Source organism: Cervus canadensis, chromosome 30 (genome assembly GCF_019320065.1).
Source record: "Cervus canadensis isolate Bull #8, Minnesota chromosome 30, ASM1932006v1, whole genome shotgun sequence".
Taxonomy (NCBI): domain Eukaryota; kingdom Metazoa; phylum Chordata; class Mammalia; order Artiodactyla; family Cervidae; genus Cervus; species Cervus canadensis.
The window spans coordinates 9330292-9345026 of record NC_057415.1 but is presented as its reverse complement, the minus strand read 5'-3'; the positions used below and the strand labels follow the sequence as shown (position 1 = coordinate 9345026).

General features: G+C 48.1%; 1 protein-coding gene across 12 annotated transcripts; it reads right to left on the bottom strand.

Moving 5' to 3' along the window:
* Nucleotides 1–3767: 3767 nt before the first annotated feature.
* NUDT2 (nudix hydrolase 2) lies at nucleotides 3768–14607 on the bottom strand. Of its 12 annotated transcripts, none has more exons than XM_043453296.1 (6): nucleotides 14237–14463; nucleotides 12335–12434; nucleotides 12124–12217; nucleotides 11297–11335; nucleotides 6483–6616; nucleotides 3768–4355 (listed from the first exon to the last, which is right to left on the bottom strand). In XM_043453296.1, exons 5-6 carry the CDS (start codon nucleotides 6607–6609, stop codon nucleotides 4039–4041), a joined length of 444 nt encoding a protein of 147 aa, XP_043309231.1. In that variant the 5' UTR covers nucleotides 6610–6616; nucleotides 11297–11335; nucleotides 12124–12217; nucleotides 12335–12434; nucleotides 14237–14463; the 3' UTR covers nucleotides 3768–4038. The 12 variants fall into 12 exon arrangements, with proteins under 12 accessions (XP_043309231.1, XP_043309229.1, XP_043309224.1 ...); XM_043453294.1 differs by having other exon boundaries at nucleotides 12341–12434; XM_043453289.1 differs by lacking the exon at nucleotides 11297–11335.
* Between the last annotated feature and the right edge of the window lie 128 nt (nucleotides 14608–14735).

The following is a 14735-nucleotide window of genomic DNA, read 5'->3' as shown; positions in this document are numbered from 1 at the left end:
TCTCCATCTCCTGGCCACTACCCCATGTCAGGTCTTACCAGTTCTAGCGTGGACCATTGCAGTGGATTCCTCACTCTGTCCACTCTTGAACCCTTCAATTCAATCAGTATAGCGGGCAGCCAAGCAAATCTTTCTGAAATTCAATCAGGCCATTTAGGAAAAAATTCAATCTCTGATGTTCAAGACCTCTAAGATCTAAATTCTTCTCACACTTCTGTTTTGCTCACACGCACATGCTTATGAGCATATTTTGAAAATCATTTTAAGAGATACTCCCTTCTGTTCTGGGAACAGCTGCACAGCCCATCCCTATGAGAGGAGGCCTGCCCAGACCAGCCTTGAAGAAGACTGCAGCGGCAGCCGGGTGATTTCCTTTCCTGCCATTGTCCAACTCAGTGGGACTTCTGCGGATGCCCTCCCCTCTTTGGTACACACCCCGGCTCCCAAGGAACAACATGGTTTTTATCTTCAGGCTAGCTATTTTATTTCATCTTGCCCAGGGATCTTTCCAGCAGCTTGAGGGGAGGAGAGAATTTCTTTTTTTCAAGGCACTTTACCATTTTAATGGACTATAGGGGAAAAGAGAAACAAATTTTTGTTAAATTGAGGCATCAGTAACATATTAACTTCAGGTATTCAGTATAATGATTTGTTATTTGTATATATTGCTAAATGATCACCACAGTAAGTCCAGTTAACAGCTGTCATCAGTTACAAAAATTTTTTTTTCTTGTAGTGAGACCATTCAAGATCCACTCTCCTACCTACTTTCAAATACGCGATACAATATTAACTATAGTCACCATGCTGTTCATTACAGCCCAATGACTGTATGTATTTATTTTACAACTGAAAATTTGTACCTTTTCACCCCCTCACCCATTAAGAGAGGGGAGAATTCTTGGCCTTATGAGGTTAAGCCCGGAGTCTGAGGGTGGGGTTGGCGGAGTGGGGAAAACTAAAGAGGAAGAGGCTCAGTCCCTGGGCGGGGAGGGGGTCCCGGTCTGAAGAACAGGAAGAGACTTTGCCTCTGACTCAGTGTCCTACTGCTGTCTTTCCCCTCCATAGCCCCTTTCCCCTCCTCAGGGGGTCCTGTTGAGAGCTTCCTACTACATAATCTGAGGTGGAGGCAGGGTAGGAAGGGAAGGAAGTGAAGGGGGAGGGTTAGAAGGAAGGTGGAGAGCAAGCTTCGCTGGACTCTGTAGCACAGCCTCTAGGGGGCTGCAGTGGGGTTGGCACTGCCCCCCTCTAGAGCCTAAGGGACCCGCTGGATCACTCAGGGAGCAGTCAGCCTCTGCTTCTCACCAGTGGGGGCCCCACCTGGGGTCCCACACTGGCACCAGGATTTCAATTTAAATTCTATAATTAAAATCACCCCTATAGCTTCATGCCTTTAGATCTTCAATTCAGCAAACAACTGCTTACTGTGGAGGTGTAAGATACTGCCTCTGAGAGTCAAGAGGGCATTTTGGTTTTCCAGAGCCTCTATCAAAGGCCCCCAAGAGGGGGCAACTTAGGACCACCCTCGTGGGGATTAATTTACTAGAAGCTTCTTCACCCCAGGATGGGCTTCCCTGGTGGCTCAGAGAGTGAAGAATCTGCCTTCGATGCAGGAGACCTGGGTTCAATCCCTGGGTCAGAAACCCCTGGAGAAGGGAATAGAAAACCACTCCAGTATTCTTGCTTGGAGATTTCCATGGACAGAGAAGCCTAGTGGGCTATAACCCGTGGGGTTGCAAAGAGTCAGACACGACTAAGGACTAACATTTCACCCTGGGGTGGTGCAGGTGGTAGTGGAGAAAATAAGTGCAACTCCAAGAGAAGCCTCTTTGGGTGTAGGTGGGGACAGAACAGTGTTTAGAGAATGAGTGGTTGTCAGGGGAAGCTTCCAGGAGGAGATGCTCTGGAACCTGGATGGAGGGCCTGAGACTGAAGGGGAAATTGCAGTCTTAGCCCCATAACCCTTGAACAAGCCCAGGCAGCCAAAAGCAAAGTGGTGATGACAACAAAGCCCACTCACCTGTTAGACCCCAATCTCGGTTCTGCTCTCACCCTCCCTCATCCACTGCCCATTAACATGCCCCAGTCACACCTGTCAATTCGTCCCACAAAGTGAGCAGCTGAATGCAATTTATCCACCCCCCTTCTCCAAAGTACCTGTGTTTTAATGGAAAACTCTGTAAGGCCTAGAAGAATGACTCCAAAGCTACACAAGATATTCTAAAATCAGAGTCCCCTCAGGCACCTAATTCTCGAAGGACCTCACATATAGACAATTGCCAGGGCCATCCAGCTTCTTAAGCCTCAATATTCCCAGCTTAAAAAAAAAAATGAGCAGCAGAATCAGGTCATTTTCCAGGTCCCTTCGAACTCTGATGTACAAGTGCTGAGCATTTTGAGATTCCACAGACTCCCTCAGACTCCCATGCTGAGAGCACAGGGCTGGCCAGCCCTCATTAGGAGGCAGCCAGTCTGTGGTTTGGCACCACTGCCCAGCAGGCATTTATTAAATCAGTAGGATGTGGTCCCTGCTGGCTTGGAAAGAGAACACTAAGCTCCAAAAACTTCCTGCAGCAGGCCTCCTTCAGGGAGTGCCGCTTGGAGGGGTGAGGAACAAAACCGTTCAGGCCCCTGGCAGGGCTCCAAGATCCTGTTCACTAGTACTTCTGCCCTGTCTACACGGAGGGGCGGTGACTGAAAACATCTGGAAGCCTGTCGGAGACCCGGGCGACTTCTCTATTTCGTCTGGGGGTGCCTGCTCTTGACCCTGGTAATCCAGGTTGACCTTTGCCAATGCCCCTTCCCAGCCAATCTTCTGCACTTCATTGGGCAACAACCCTCTAATGAAATCCACATGAACCCAGCTGCTAACAGCTCCTGGAAGGGCTGTAGGATCTAACACCTTCCCTGCGTTCTGTGAGCCCTAGTAGCAAGCGGAAAGAGGGCCACGGCCCAACTCTTGCGCCTCTGGATCTTCCAGCAGAATTGTGGAGAAAGGGAGTAGGTAGGAAGAGAGGAATGCCAATGAGCAACGCCTGCTAAAGGTGGAGAAGGCCGCAGCAGGCGAGGATGGCACAGGGAAGTGACAGGGCTGCAGGTGGCCCAGCAGAGGCCCCAGGCTCAGGCCTGCTCCTCGCCAGTACCTCAGTCACACTGACACCACGCTGACCGTGGGAGTCGGGACTGGGCCGGGAGACGGGAGTGTGTGTCATTGACCTGGTGGCCCAGGGTTGCCTGACCCTCCTGTCCCTGTTGTGACTGGGGATCTGTTCCAATGTTCTCTGGGTCTCTATTTTAGGAAATACTTACTGAGCACCTGCAACATGTGTCCCTGGTGCCAGGAAAAGATACATCAGTGAGTACAATCCTACTCTGTTATCTGCGGAGGACTGAGGGACCCACTGTGGATACCAAACTCCACAGGTGTTCGAGTCCCACTATGGGTCCTCGGCACCTGTGGATATGGCGGGCAGACCCAATTCCTTCACTCCAGTCCCACTCACTGGTATGTCCTGTCCACTAAAAGCCACAACATCTCGGGCACATTGGTGGGGTAGGGTGAAAGTGCCTGGAAGTCCAGGGGCAGAAGAGCTACCCTGGTCATGTTGGGTCTTCCTAATTCTGACTCCCTCCCTCAGCTTCTCTGGGGTACAGTGGTTGGACCCAGGGTTCCCTCTGGCTAAGGTTGGAGCTCTGATCCACTCTCGTTTTCCTTCACCGCCCCCGCCCACGCCCCGAGCAAAAGTCCATGAAATAAATACAGCAGGTTAGAGGGAGAGAGAAGCTGCTTGAAGTTTATTCATAAAGTATAAGGAGGCACTCACTGGACCTGGGCTTTTTTTTTAAACTCCTCCTTTCCCTTCCTTTCCACCTAGCTGAGATTCTTGCTTGCTCTCCTCTGAGAGTCCTCAGCTGATTTTACTAGCCTCTCTGCTCTCTGCTATAATGAGCCAAAGACCAAGGAAGTGAAGTGAAGGCAGTTCATCTCAGAAGGCCCTGAAGGATCCTACTGAGGCAAAAGGCCGGACTCTGGTCAGTTCAGGTCGCTGTGGAGCAGAGAAACTGGTGTCCTTCTTGGAGTGCTGCCTTCATCTCCTCAAACTGAGCCAACTGGCAGGCATCCTCCAGCCCCAGCCAACGGTAGGCTTGGTGCTCGTGGGAGAGGCGGACCTCCACATCGCAGTCCTTTACCTCTGCCAGCCAGTAGATGACAATTTTAGGCTTCTCCCTGGCCACGTAATTGAGCTCCCTTCTGAAGCCCTCAATGATGGTCAGCTGGCTTGCTTCTATGCCTGCTTCCTCCTGGGTCTCCCGAAGGGCTGTTTCCAAGTCACTTTCTCCTGGTTCCACATGGCCTGGTGAGGAAAAAAGAAGAGGAAGCAAATATAATCATCAACAAAGCTAGATTTTCCAGGTCAGATGATTTAAAGCTGGGGTCTCTGGTGACTTTTCTAGGTGTTGCTAGGCTTTGGCAATATCCTATACTGGCGGGGAATAGGGTACAGGACAGGGAGGGTCTGGCTGTGTGGTGTCTGGGCAAGACCCTTCCCCACCCCAACTTCGCTACAGAGAGTGAAACAAACCATACATTTGGCAAGTCTGGTCTAGAATGCTGCTCCTCGATGTGGAAGAATCGGCCTCCCCCAGACCTCTGCTCTATTTTCCTCTGGAGCTCTCTTCATCCCATGTTCTCAGGGAAGACCCTTCCCTGGGAGACCTTAACGTGACTCTCCCAAGGAGGGGTGGTCCTTTCTTGCCAGGTGGGAGCTGGCTGAAGAGGGAGGTCTTCGCTTATAGCCCACAGTGAGGACTTAACACTGTCTGCAGTTGGTGCCCGAAGTCCCAGGGCCAACGGTCAGGCTCTAAACCCTATACCGAGGCACCGGCAGCTGTTTCCAAGTAGCTATCAAGGCTCTTCCAAATTGTTTTCATCTTTCTAACTGAGTAAGGCCAGACTCCAGTTTCATAGGGAAAGTCCTGATGGGAACTTAGACTAAGGACAAGCCGAGAGCCAGTTCTAAGAAAATTTGTTGGCAAGGACCAAACCCAAGCAGACAACTGCCAAGAAACTGTTGTAAGAGAACTTGAAGCTCTGCAGACTGGAAGCAGCCCTCGGCTTTGCCTCAAGGCCCTCCCTGCAAATTCTCAGCTTGCCCAAGGGGGCCAAGAAGGCCTGGGAGGGGTCTGGCAGCCTCGATCAACACATGGCTTCAACAAGTTGCTGGGGGCCTCCTGCTTCGGGAGCTCCTGGGAAGCAGGAATTCTTAACTGTTCTCTTCTTAGCTCAAAGACAGGGCTACATCCTAGTCTCCTCCTTCCCGGGGGTCCCCAGAGCAGCGCCCCAGTCAGCTGCTGCTGCACAGCTCCCACAGAAAGCAACCAGGAGTCTGGACTTAAAATTCCATTTCTGTCCATGGCTGCTGGGGCATTTTCTCTGGAAGCACCTCCATATAGCTGTGGACACAAAGATAGGCAGGTACTGCATCGGGGGAGGCAGGTGGGAGGGATGCTGGTGGGCAGAGAGGTGACGCTGATTCGGGATGCTTGACCTTCCCTCAGAACTGTGTGCGAACCTCTGAGCACACCCCACCCAACAGCATCTATTCAGCATTCTGCCCAACAGTGCTAAGATGGTAACTTCTCCCCCGCCTAAGGCAGGGAAAATTCAGAGATTTCCTTTGAAATCTTTCATTGACAGGCACCATGCAGTGTGACTCAGGTGGTCAGGAGGCAAGTGTGAATATTCCTATTCATAGTATTGGTGACACCTCTTTTTTTATTTTTTCACTTTGTTTCTTCCCAGTGGAACTCAAATGTGCCAATTGTTTTTCCTGTTCCCACTTCCTTGTTCTCCAACCTTAAGATGTTAGTCGCTCAGTCGCATCCGACTCTTTATGACCCCATGGATTACAGCCCACCAGGCTTCTCTGTCTATGGAATTCTCCAGGCAAGGATACTAGAGTGGGTCGTCATTCCCTTCTCCAGGGGATTTTCCCAGCCCAGGGTTTGAAGCCAGGTCTCTCAAACTGCAGGCAGATTCTTTACCATCTGAGCCGCCAGAGAAGCCCTCCTCCAACCCTGGAGGAGCCTTGCTCACCTCTCCCCCACCCCACTTCCCCTTAAAGTCTCTGCTCCCTTCTGTCTGGGGGCTGTTCTCTCTTAACCTGTAGCCCAGGAATGCCCTGGCCTCAGGGTCCCCAGCGGCCAGCTCAGTGCCTCTTCTCGTTCCCCATCATTCACTGGAGAGGCTGACGCTCTGGTGACTGAGACAAGGAAACCTGGTATTCAGTCTCAGAGTTCTATTTCGATTCTTCTCTGGCCTGGCATGTAGACCTTGTATGCAGAAAGAACCGAGAGCTTCTGCCCACACACCCACCTCCTGCTACACAATCACCGGGAAGCAAGTGCTGTAGGGTGCCTGGCAGCGTGGATTTCTGAACAGCGCCTCGCATCTCCCCACAGCCCACCCCCTGGCCTCCCACCTTTGGGAGGAGTCCAGTGATGAATGCCATCTGATGCCTGTAGCAGTAGAAACTCAATTGCAGCGTTGTCCACCTTGGGGATGAGGCGTCTTCGGAAGATGATCAAGCCACATGCTCTCAGGGCCATGGTCTATCTGAAGGCGTAACAAAGATGTGCCAAGTTACACAAAACAGGAAGATCCATACTGAGGAGGCCGGAAGGGGGCAGCACTCTGGTGCCGGGGAGTCACACAGACCAGCTAACAGTGACCTCATCACCTACATGCTGAGGACCAATGTGGAGAAGCCAGGAGTCAGATACAGGCCTTTGTGTCTAACTGCAGGCCCCGGCCTCTAGCTGGTAGTGTGGGTCTGTCCCAACTTTTCCGGGTCTCTTTGCCAGAGCAGGGCCCATGTGTGTATGTAGAGATGGGAGATCCTCAGGTGCAAACTCACCAAAACTGGAGAGCTGCTGGGAATGGGAGAGACGCAGTACAATGTCATCATCAAATCCACAGTCCCATTTCCCTCAGCCTCCAGCTTGAGACTCTGGAGCAGAGAGACCCCAAAGTATGGTTTCTTTGTATCTTTTAACTTCTATCATTTATTTATTTTGGGGTATAGTTGATTTACAATGTTGGTTAGTTTCTGCCTACAGCAGAATGAATCATTATACATATACCCACTCCATTTTAGATTCTTTTCCATATAGGTCATCACAGAGTATTGATTAGCATTCTCTGGGAAACAATGTGGTTTCTGATGGCTTAGAAGGGTCACTTAGGAATGGTGGCTTAGTGTTCTAAAAATTTACTGTTTTTTTTCAGTCTTTTATGTTTTGGAATGTGATACATTCACATGGTCCAAAATTCAAAATATAAAGGGGCACCCATGGTAGAAAGTCTTCCCATCCCATCAGAGGCGAACTAGCAGAGTGGTCAAGAGTATGAACCTGGAGCCTGGGTTCAAATTCAGGCTCTGCCACTCATTTACCATGTGATGGGCTCCTAAGGCTGTTTCCTCAGCTGTAAGACAGGGTAATGACAGCTCTGCTCTAAAGGGTTGCTGTGAGGATTACACGACTTAACTTTGTCAAATGGTTTAGAACAGTGCCTGCTGATTAATAAGCACTCAATAGACTTCAATAGGCACAGAAAAATGTCTGTGCATCATTAATACCGTTTTCTGGAGGATGAGATTATGGGGAAACTTTCATTTTCTGCTCCATATATATCTGTATTATTTGGAAATTTACAGAGAACATTAACTTCATAATCAGCCATACAATAACAACAGAGTTTTTTTTTAGTCTTTTCCATTTAGTCTTCTTTCCACTGCAGGAAAAAATGTCAACAAAAGACAGGAGGGACTTCCCTGGTGGTCCAGCCTTTAAGACTCTGAGATTCTACTGCAGGGGGTGTGGAACTAAGATCCTGCATGCCATGCGTGCAGCCAAACACACACACACACCCCAAAAAACATGGAAGATCCTTTCAGTAAGGCCCTGCTAAAGAAAAACTTGTGGCATTTGTTCATGCAGCAAATATTTATGGAGCACCTACTATGTTTCAAGTACTGTGCTTGGCCTTTGCCTTTGCATGAATATAGAATATAGTTTATAGTCTAGTAAGAGAGGAAGACTTTAAATAGTTAAGCAAATTTAAAGACATTTGTCAATAAGGTCTGTGTTCCAAAGGGAAAATGTATGATTGGAAACTTGACCTTGCCTGAGGGATCAAGGTATGCTTCCTACACTTGATCTTAGCCAACAGGCCGAGAAGCGATAAGGAATGCTTCCTGAAAGAAAGGTGTTTGAGCAGAGAAGTAAAGGATGAGTAAAAGGTAAACTGGCAAAGGGAAGAAGGAACATGTGCTCCAGGTAGGGGGAACAGCATGGACAAGGGTTCCCGGGTGAGATGGCAGAACTGGAAGAAAACCGGGTATCTAAAGCACAGCTGAGGTCTGAGAGACTGGCCAGGCAGGCAGAGGCCCGAGCTGCAGGGCCTCGTCTGCAGGATTCCAGGGCCGGAGAAGCAGCAGGTGCTCCTGGGTGGCACAACTGATGCTGAGAGGAGTGGCTGGAATAGGAGTGGATGATCTCCATGGCCCCCATGATGCTGCTCAATCAAGATGAGCTTCCCTGGCGGTCCACTGGTTAAGCATCTGCCTTCCAACGCAGAGTTCAATCCCTGGTTGGGGAACTAAGATCCCACATGCCGTGGGGCAACCAAGTCCATGTGCCACGACCACCGGGCCTGAGCTCTGTGGAGTCTGTGACCCTCAACAAGAGAACCCCCGCACCACAGTGAAGACCCAGTGCAGCCAAAATAAGTAATTTTTTAAAAAATGAGGTAGAGACAAATGTGCTGCTTGTAAAACACTTTTCAGACACACTAAGTGGAAAAAGAGTGGCTCATAACAGTATGTAAAGTGTGGATCCTTCCAAGTTTAAAATTCATATATAAACTGCTATCAGGGCTTTTATTAAATGTGGTGTTCTGCTCCCTGGTCTCCCAGGGAATAAATACATGCTAAGGACTTTATTCTGGAAGCCAGAAGGAACCCTGTCACCAAAGAACTAGTGAAGGAAGATTTCAAATTACTGGTTACAGGTTTAGGTAGGAATAGGTACCTGATCCCAGACCTTCCTATCGTGATGCTCAGAAAGCATCAGCAAGTTACAGGTGTAGGGTACCTTGCCCCTGCTTCGAGTAGAGTCCCATGAGATGGATGTTGGGACAAGCTTAGGGATCCAAGGCTAGAGTGCACAGTGCCCGGCCTAGGACAGGAAGCCCCTGGGCATTCTTTCACACCACTGCCGTCACCAACGCTGCATGAGGAAACAAAGATGCCTCCATGGGGGCCAAGAGAGACAAGCCTGCGGTGGCCATGTGGCACCACCGGGGAGAGGGCAGCAGGCCAGCACTGTCCTATGGGGAGGAGGCTTAGGTTAGTGACAAGGGTGCACCCTACCAAAACTGTATCTCAGTAGATACCTGTATTCAGTGGTGACCACAGATAACAGTCAGACCAGAAGAGCTAGGATCAAGAGCCAGGATCAGCCAGATGTTCACTTTCTACCTGTGCTCTGTACCCAGAGAGGACAGAAAGGCAGAACTCCTGTTCGTCCTCCAATCACTTGGCTTGAGCCAGCTGAACTCTACAGTTTCTCCTTCCTTCCCCATCCATGCAACCATCTCCTTATCCTTTCAGCAACAACTCAGATGTCACCTCTTCTGTGAGGCCTTCTGGCTTCTAATCCCTCCATCTTCTGGGCCTTTAACATGGCCTGAATAATCTACTACTGTCATGTTTGATAAGAGAAACAGAATACTATAAGAATTCAGGGTAGGGAATAGACCTTGTCCAATCAGGAAGTTGATGGAGAAACCCATGTACCTCTGTCACCTCCGCATCTGGTGTTAGGCCTGAAGTCTCTGTAAGCCGGTGAGGCCAGCAGCTGGAAAGGAAAGCTGACTGTGAAGTGGGAGACTTCTGTCCACTGTCTCCAAGCTCATTGACTCGGGTGACTTGCAGGAGAAGCTGGAGCCCTTTGCCATAGAGCTGAGCGTACACCCAAGCCGGGACTTGGAGCAGCTGAAGGAGGTGATGCAGTAGGAATTGGGGAGCTGCGGGCCTGGGTGCTGTCCTGCACCCCAAAGTGAGCCAGCAGATCAGAGTGTCCAGAGGTATGTCCTGCCACCATGCCCGGGATCCTGCTCTGTCCTTCAGTGGACCGGCTGCTACTTCACTTCAGCCTTCCAAATCTTGCACAAAATTCTCCTGAGGTCAGCCCTAACCTGGAACTATCCAGGAAGGGACTCCTGGGAAACTCAGTTCCAGCTTAGCTACATGGACATGGTACAAAGCCGTCACAAGCACGCACATCTAGCATGGTAAATCTCTGCACCTCTGGCAGGTAAGAGCCAGACTGTGAGCTGTCTCCTGGGACCCAGCACAGCAGCTCTCAACAGATGTTCATTGACTCAACAGAACTATCTCCCCACCTCCCACTCAAACAAATGCTCAGGTTCTGTTCTGGGACTTTGGGAAATAGCCCAGTGTTTTCCTGAAGAGTGCCATTTACATAAAAGTCAATGGAGCTATTGTTGGAAGTTTTCTGTTTTTCTGGAGACCGTGGAGCTGAAACTGTCCTGGGGTTTTAAAGTATCCAGATTTCTTTCTTCCTCTCTCTCTCTCACAGATACACATACACACATTCAAAACACTGAGTGGATTCAAACCCCAGGGGGTTAAAGAACACAGCATCTAATATGCAAATATGCCTGCAGCCAGATTTCGGAGGTGAGAACTCCAGGCTGACAGCAGGCAATTCACACTTCAGCAAAGTAGCAAAGTGCCTTAGGTGGTTTAAAAAAAACCTGAACAAAACCCCCTCAGTGTCAGCAGAAGGTTCCAGAAGCTAAGGAAAAGTGCTCTTGGCTTTCTCTATAGATACAAATCCCTCACCGCCTAGGAGGTTGAGGACTTAGGTGCCAAAAAATAATTCACAGATAAATGTCTATACTGATGTGTTGTGGTCCAATATTTTCATCAAATTAATCAGAGTGCTATTGCAAGCACGGCTCAACCACAGGAGCTGTCACAAATGTACCTTTAGAAAGAGCTCTCCAAATCCTCCTGCAACCTGTTCCTCATAGTCTAAAATCCCTCTAGCAGAAACAGTATTTCATCCCACCATGTTATCAAGAATCTACCCCATGCAATGTTTTTTTTTAATCTTTTATAATGCTCAAGACAACTCTTCACAATAAGCATTGTTACCTCCAGTTTAAGATAAGGAAATTCAGATTCAAAATGTTTAAAATACTTGCCCAAACGCCTAACTGGTCTGTGAATCCTGAGATTTGAATCTAAGTAAAAGCGAAAAGTGAAAGTATTAGTCATTCAGTGGTATCTGACTCTTTGCAACCTCATGGACTGTAGCCCTCCATGCTCCTCTGTCCACGAATTCTCCAGGCAAGAATACTGAAGTGGGTACCCATTCCCTTCTCCAGGGAATCTTCCCAACTTAGGGACCTAACTTGGGTCTCTTGCATTGCAGGCAGAATCTTTACCATCAGAGATACAGGGAAACCAAGTCTAACTCCAAAGTTTGTATTTTTTCCATTATACAGCTTTGCTTACCATGAAAGAGCAGGGCGTAGGGCACAAGTGGCCCTGAGGATACGAAAATGATTTATTAAATTGCTTCCAGTTCCAAAATTCCCACACTTTGATCTACATTCATTTGGAGGATTTTAAAGATGTCTAACTGGAATCCTTTTCACAGAAGTTTTAGTGGAAGGCTGACATAGATGAAGATCCTGTTGCCCAAAGACAACCCTGGAGGGGTAAAGTGTAGTCTGATGCCCCTAAACTTTGTCTCTCTGATAAAGGTTTCTATGCCTCTGCTTTTCTTTTGTTTTGTTTTGTTTTTCTGGGAAGCTGGAACCTATAACCACACGTTCAAAACCATACCCAGTAGCCTGAGGGTTCTCAAGCACCAAGTATTGGGGACATGCTTGATGCCAACCTTGGACAAGCACACAAGTAACTAACTTGGGGCACTCGTGTCCTGAAAATTTGCCCAGGCCACTCCACTATGAGAAGGAAGGTCAACTCTGCCTACCCACAAGCAGCTAGCTATGTGACTGCTCACCTTCTCTTCACATCGCACATCATGATGGTCTCTTCTCCAATTCTCCTAGTCCCTTCTTCCCTTTCGAAGGAGTGAACAGAAATAAGGCTCCCATCTTTGAATAAAGCAACAACAACAACAAAAAGATAAAACTAAAAAAGAAAGAAAAGAAAAACCCCCAACTACCATAAACTGATGAGCTGAGACAAAGAAAATGTTCCCTCAACCTCACCTTTACCTGGACATCTGCCACTCTCTGTTTCAAAGACTAAGCTGCTGCGTCATCTTGCTATCTTTGCTGTTTGGCTGAGGGAGGAAATGGGAGATTTCACCTGTAATGACATGAATACTGGCTTCAAGGATGAAGTCAAAGTCAGACAAGGTTGGGACAAAAATCGTTTCTGGTGAAGGAGAACTGTTAAGTGGCCTATTAGTGCCATCTGCTGTACAATTTTTGCTTTCCAGCAAACATGGGGAATTCTAATACTAGAGCCTGCAAGGATTCATTCTCTCATCTAATGTCTGTTGAGTGTGTCCCATTCGACAAGCAGTGTGACAGGACTGAAGAGTAGATAGGAAGCTGAATACTAGTGAAAGTGGAAGGTATTTAAACAGACAAGTCACTAGATGTATTTTGTGCATCACAAAGGTATGTGTAAGATGTAAAGACAGCAAAGACGGAATGATTATCTTTAGGTCAAGGGGTACTTCCATAAGGGTTTTAAAGGATGACTACGAGTTTGCTTGCTTGCTAAGTCACTTCAGTTGTGTCTGACTCTGTGACGCTATGGACTGTAGCTCTCCAGGCTCCTCTGTCCATGGGATTCTCCAGGCAAGAATACAGGAGTGGATTGCTATCTCCTCCTCCAGGGGATCTTCCCAACCCAGGGATTGAACCCCCTTCTCTTATGTCTCCTGCATTGGCAGGAGGGTTCTTTACCACCAGCGTCACCTGGGAGGCTTCCCTGGTGGCTTAGACGGTAAAGACTGCCTGTGTTCCAAGTATTTTCATCCCTTCTCAGTCAAAAACAGAATGCACAACACAGAAAAGCATGGCTGGCTTTGCAGTGAGAAATACTTAGCTCCCTAATTCAACAGCATTTTATTTTGAGCAACACACTTCTCTAAGCCTCCTTTTCCAAATAAGGAAATACCAACCTACTATTAACAGTTGTTGCAGAGTTTCAAATAATGTATACCTAGGGTCTGACATATCAGAAGTACTAGATATATGTCACACTTAATCCCTGTATAAAACATCATCAGAAAGCTTCTCTGTTATGTTTTAATGACATGCTCTCAGCTTTCACTAATAGTTGAATAAAAAAATGACTTTTCATATTTTCTGCAAAACTGTCAGTGAACACACTGTTCATCACACCATGTACATCCCTGACAGCCCCCCAAGATGTTTTAATATAGCTACTAGAAGAAATTTCACTCTTTTGAAGAACAAATTGTTTCCTTAATTATTAGTTATTTAACTGACAAGTTTTGAACTAAATTGGGCACTCAATTACAGTACATCTACTGGTTCCATTGGCTAATATATTTTCTTATTTCTAGTATGAAGATAATAGCTACCACTTTTGGAAGAGCTACTACTTGTCAGGCATTTTGCCAAGTGCTTTACCTTCATTATTTCACTTAATTTTCACAAGAACCCCATGAGGCATTACTCCTCGTTTTCAGAAGAGGAAAAAGAAAATTACAGCTCAGAGATGAGTCTGGGTAGGGACTCAAAAGCAGATCTGCCCACTCCTAACATCAGTGCTCTCAACCTGGACTCGACACCAGCTACCTTTGGCTATTTGATTGCATTCAACTTCTTTAATGTCATTCATATATTTATTTATTTTTCCCCTTGAGAGATATAATAGATAAATAAGGTCCAAACTAGGCCACAAGGAAAAAAGAAGTTTTTAAATAGTAAGGACTCTCCTGTGACTTCTGTTGTAACTGTCACGATAGTATCCATTCAATAAAGGAAGTAATTAGAAAATATAAAACCTCTCTTGGAAAGTAGGCAGGGTTTAAAGAGTAACAAAGTTAAAACTGAGGCCCAAGGAAGGGAAGGTATGGCGCTAGGGTGGCTGGGCCCCACACCCGGTACTCTGGGTTTCCGACGACCTACCCGATCACCACTCGTTTCGGGACAAACAAGGCTCGCGGGGCCCCCAAAGGGTCTCCCTCCCTTCTCTCTGCAGCGGCTGGAGTCTGGCCTGCCCGCGCCCCACAGCCAGCTGGAGAAAGGCAGGTCCACGACCCTACAGCGACCGGAGGTTAGTCAGCTGCAGACTCATTGCTCCGAGCCTCAATTTCTCCGCGGAGAACTAAACCCAGTAATCCCTCTTTAAGGCTACTCACCCCGAGTAGAAGGAGGCAAAAGGCGGACCTTGGGCGAAGACTGGCAGTCCGTCGACCAATCCCAAGAGCTGGGTTGCGCTTTGGACGACCAACTGCTCGGGGCGGAAGGATCCTGGACCCGCCTCAAAGGTGCGTTTCTCTCGCTTAGAACATCGCGAGATTTTCATTTCAGTGGAACGATTGGTTGAAGGGCGGAAAGTGAGAGTTACGCCCACTGTTTCATCGGGTTCCTGATTGGCCTTCTATAAGAGAAGGCGGTCCACGTC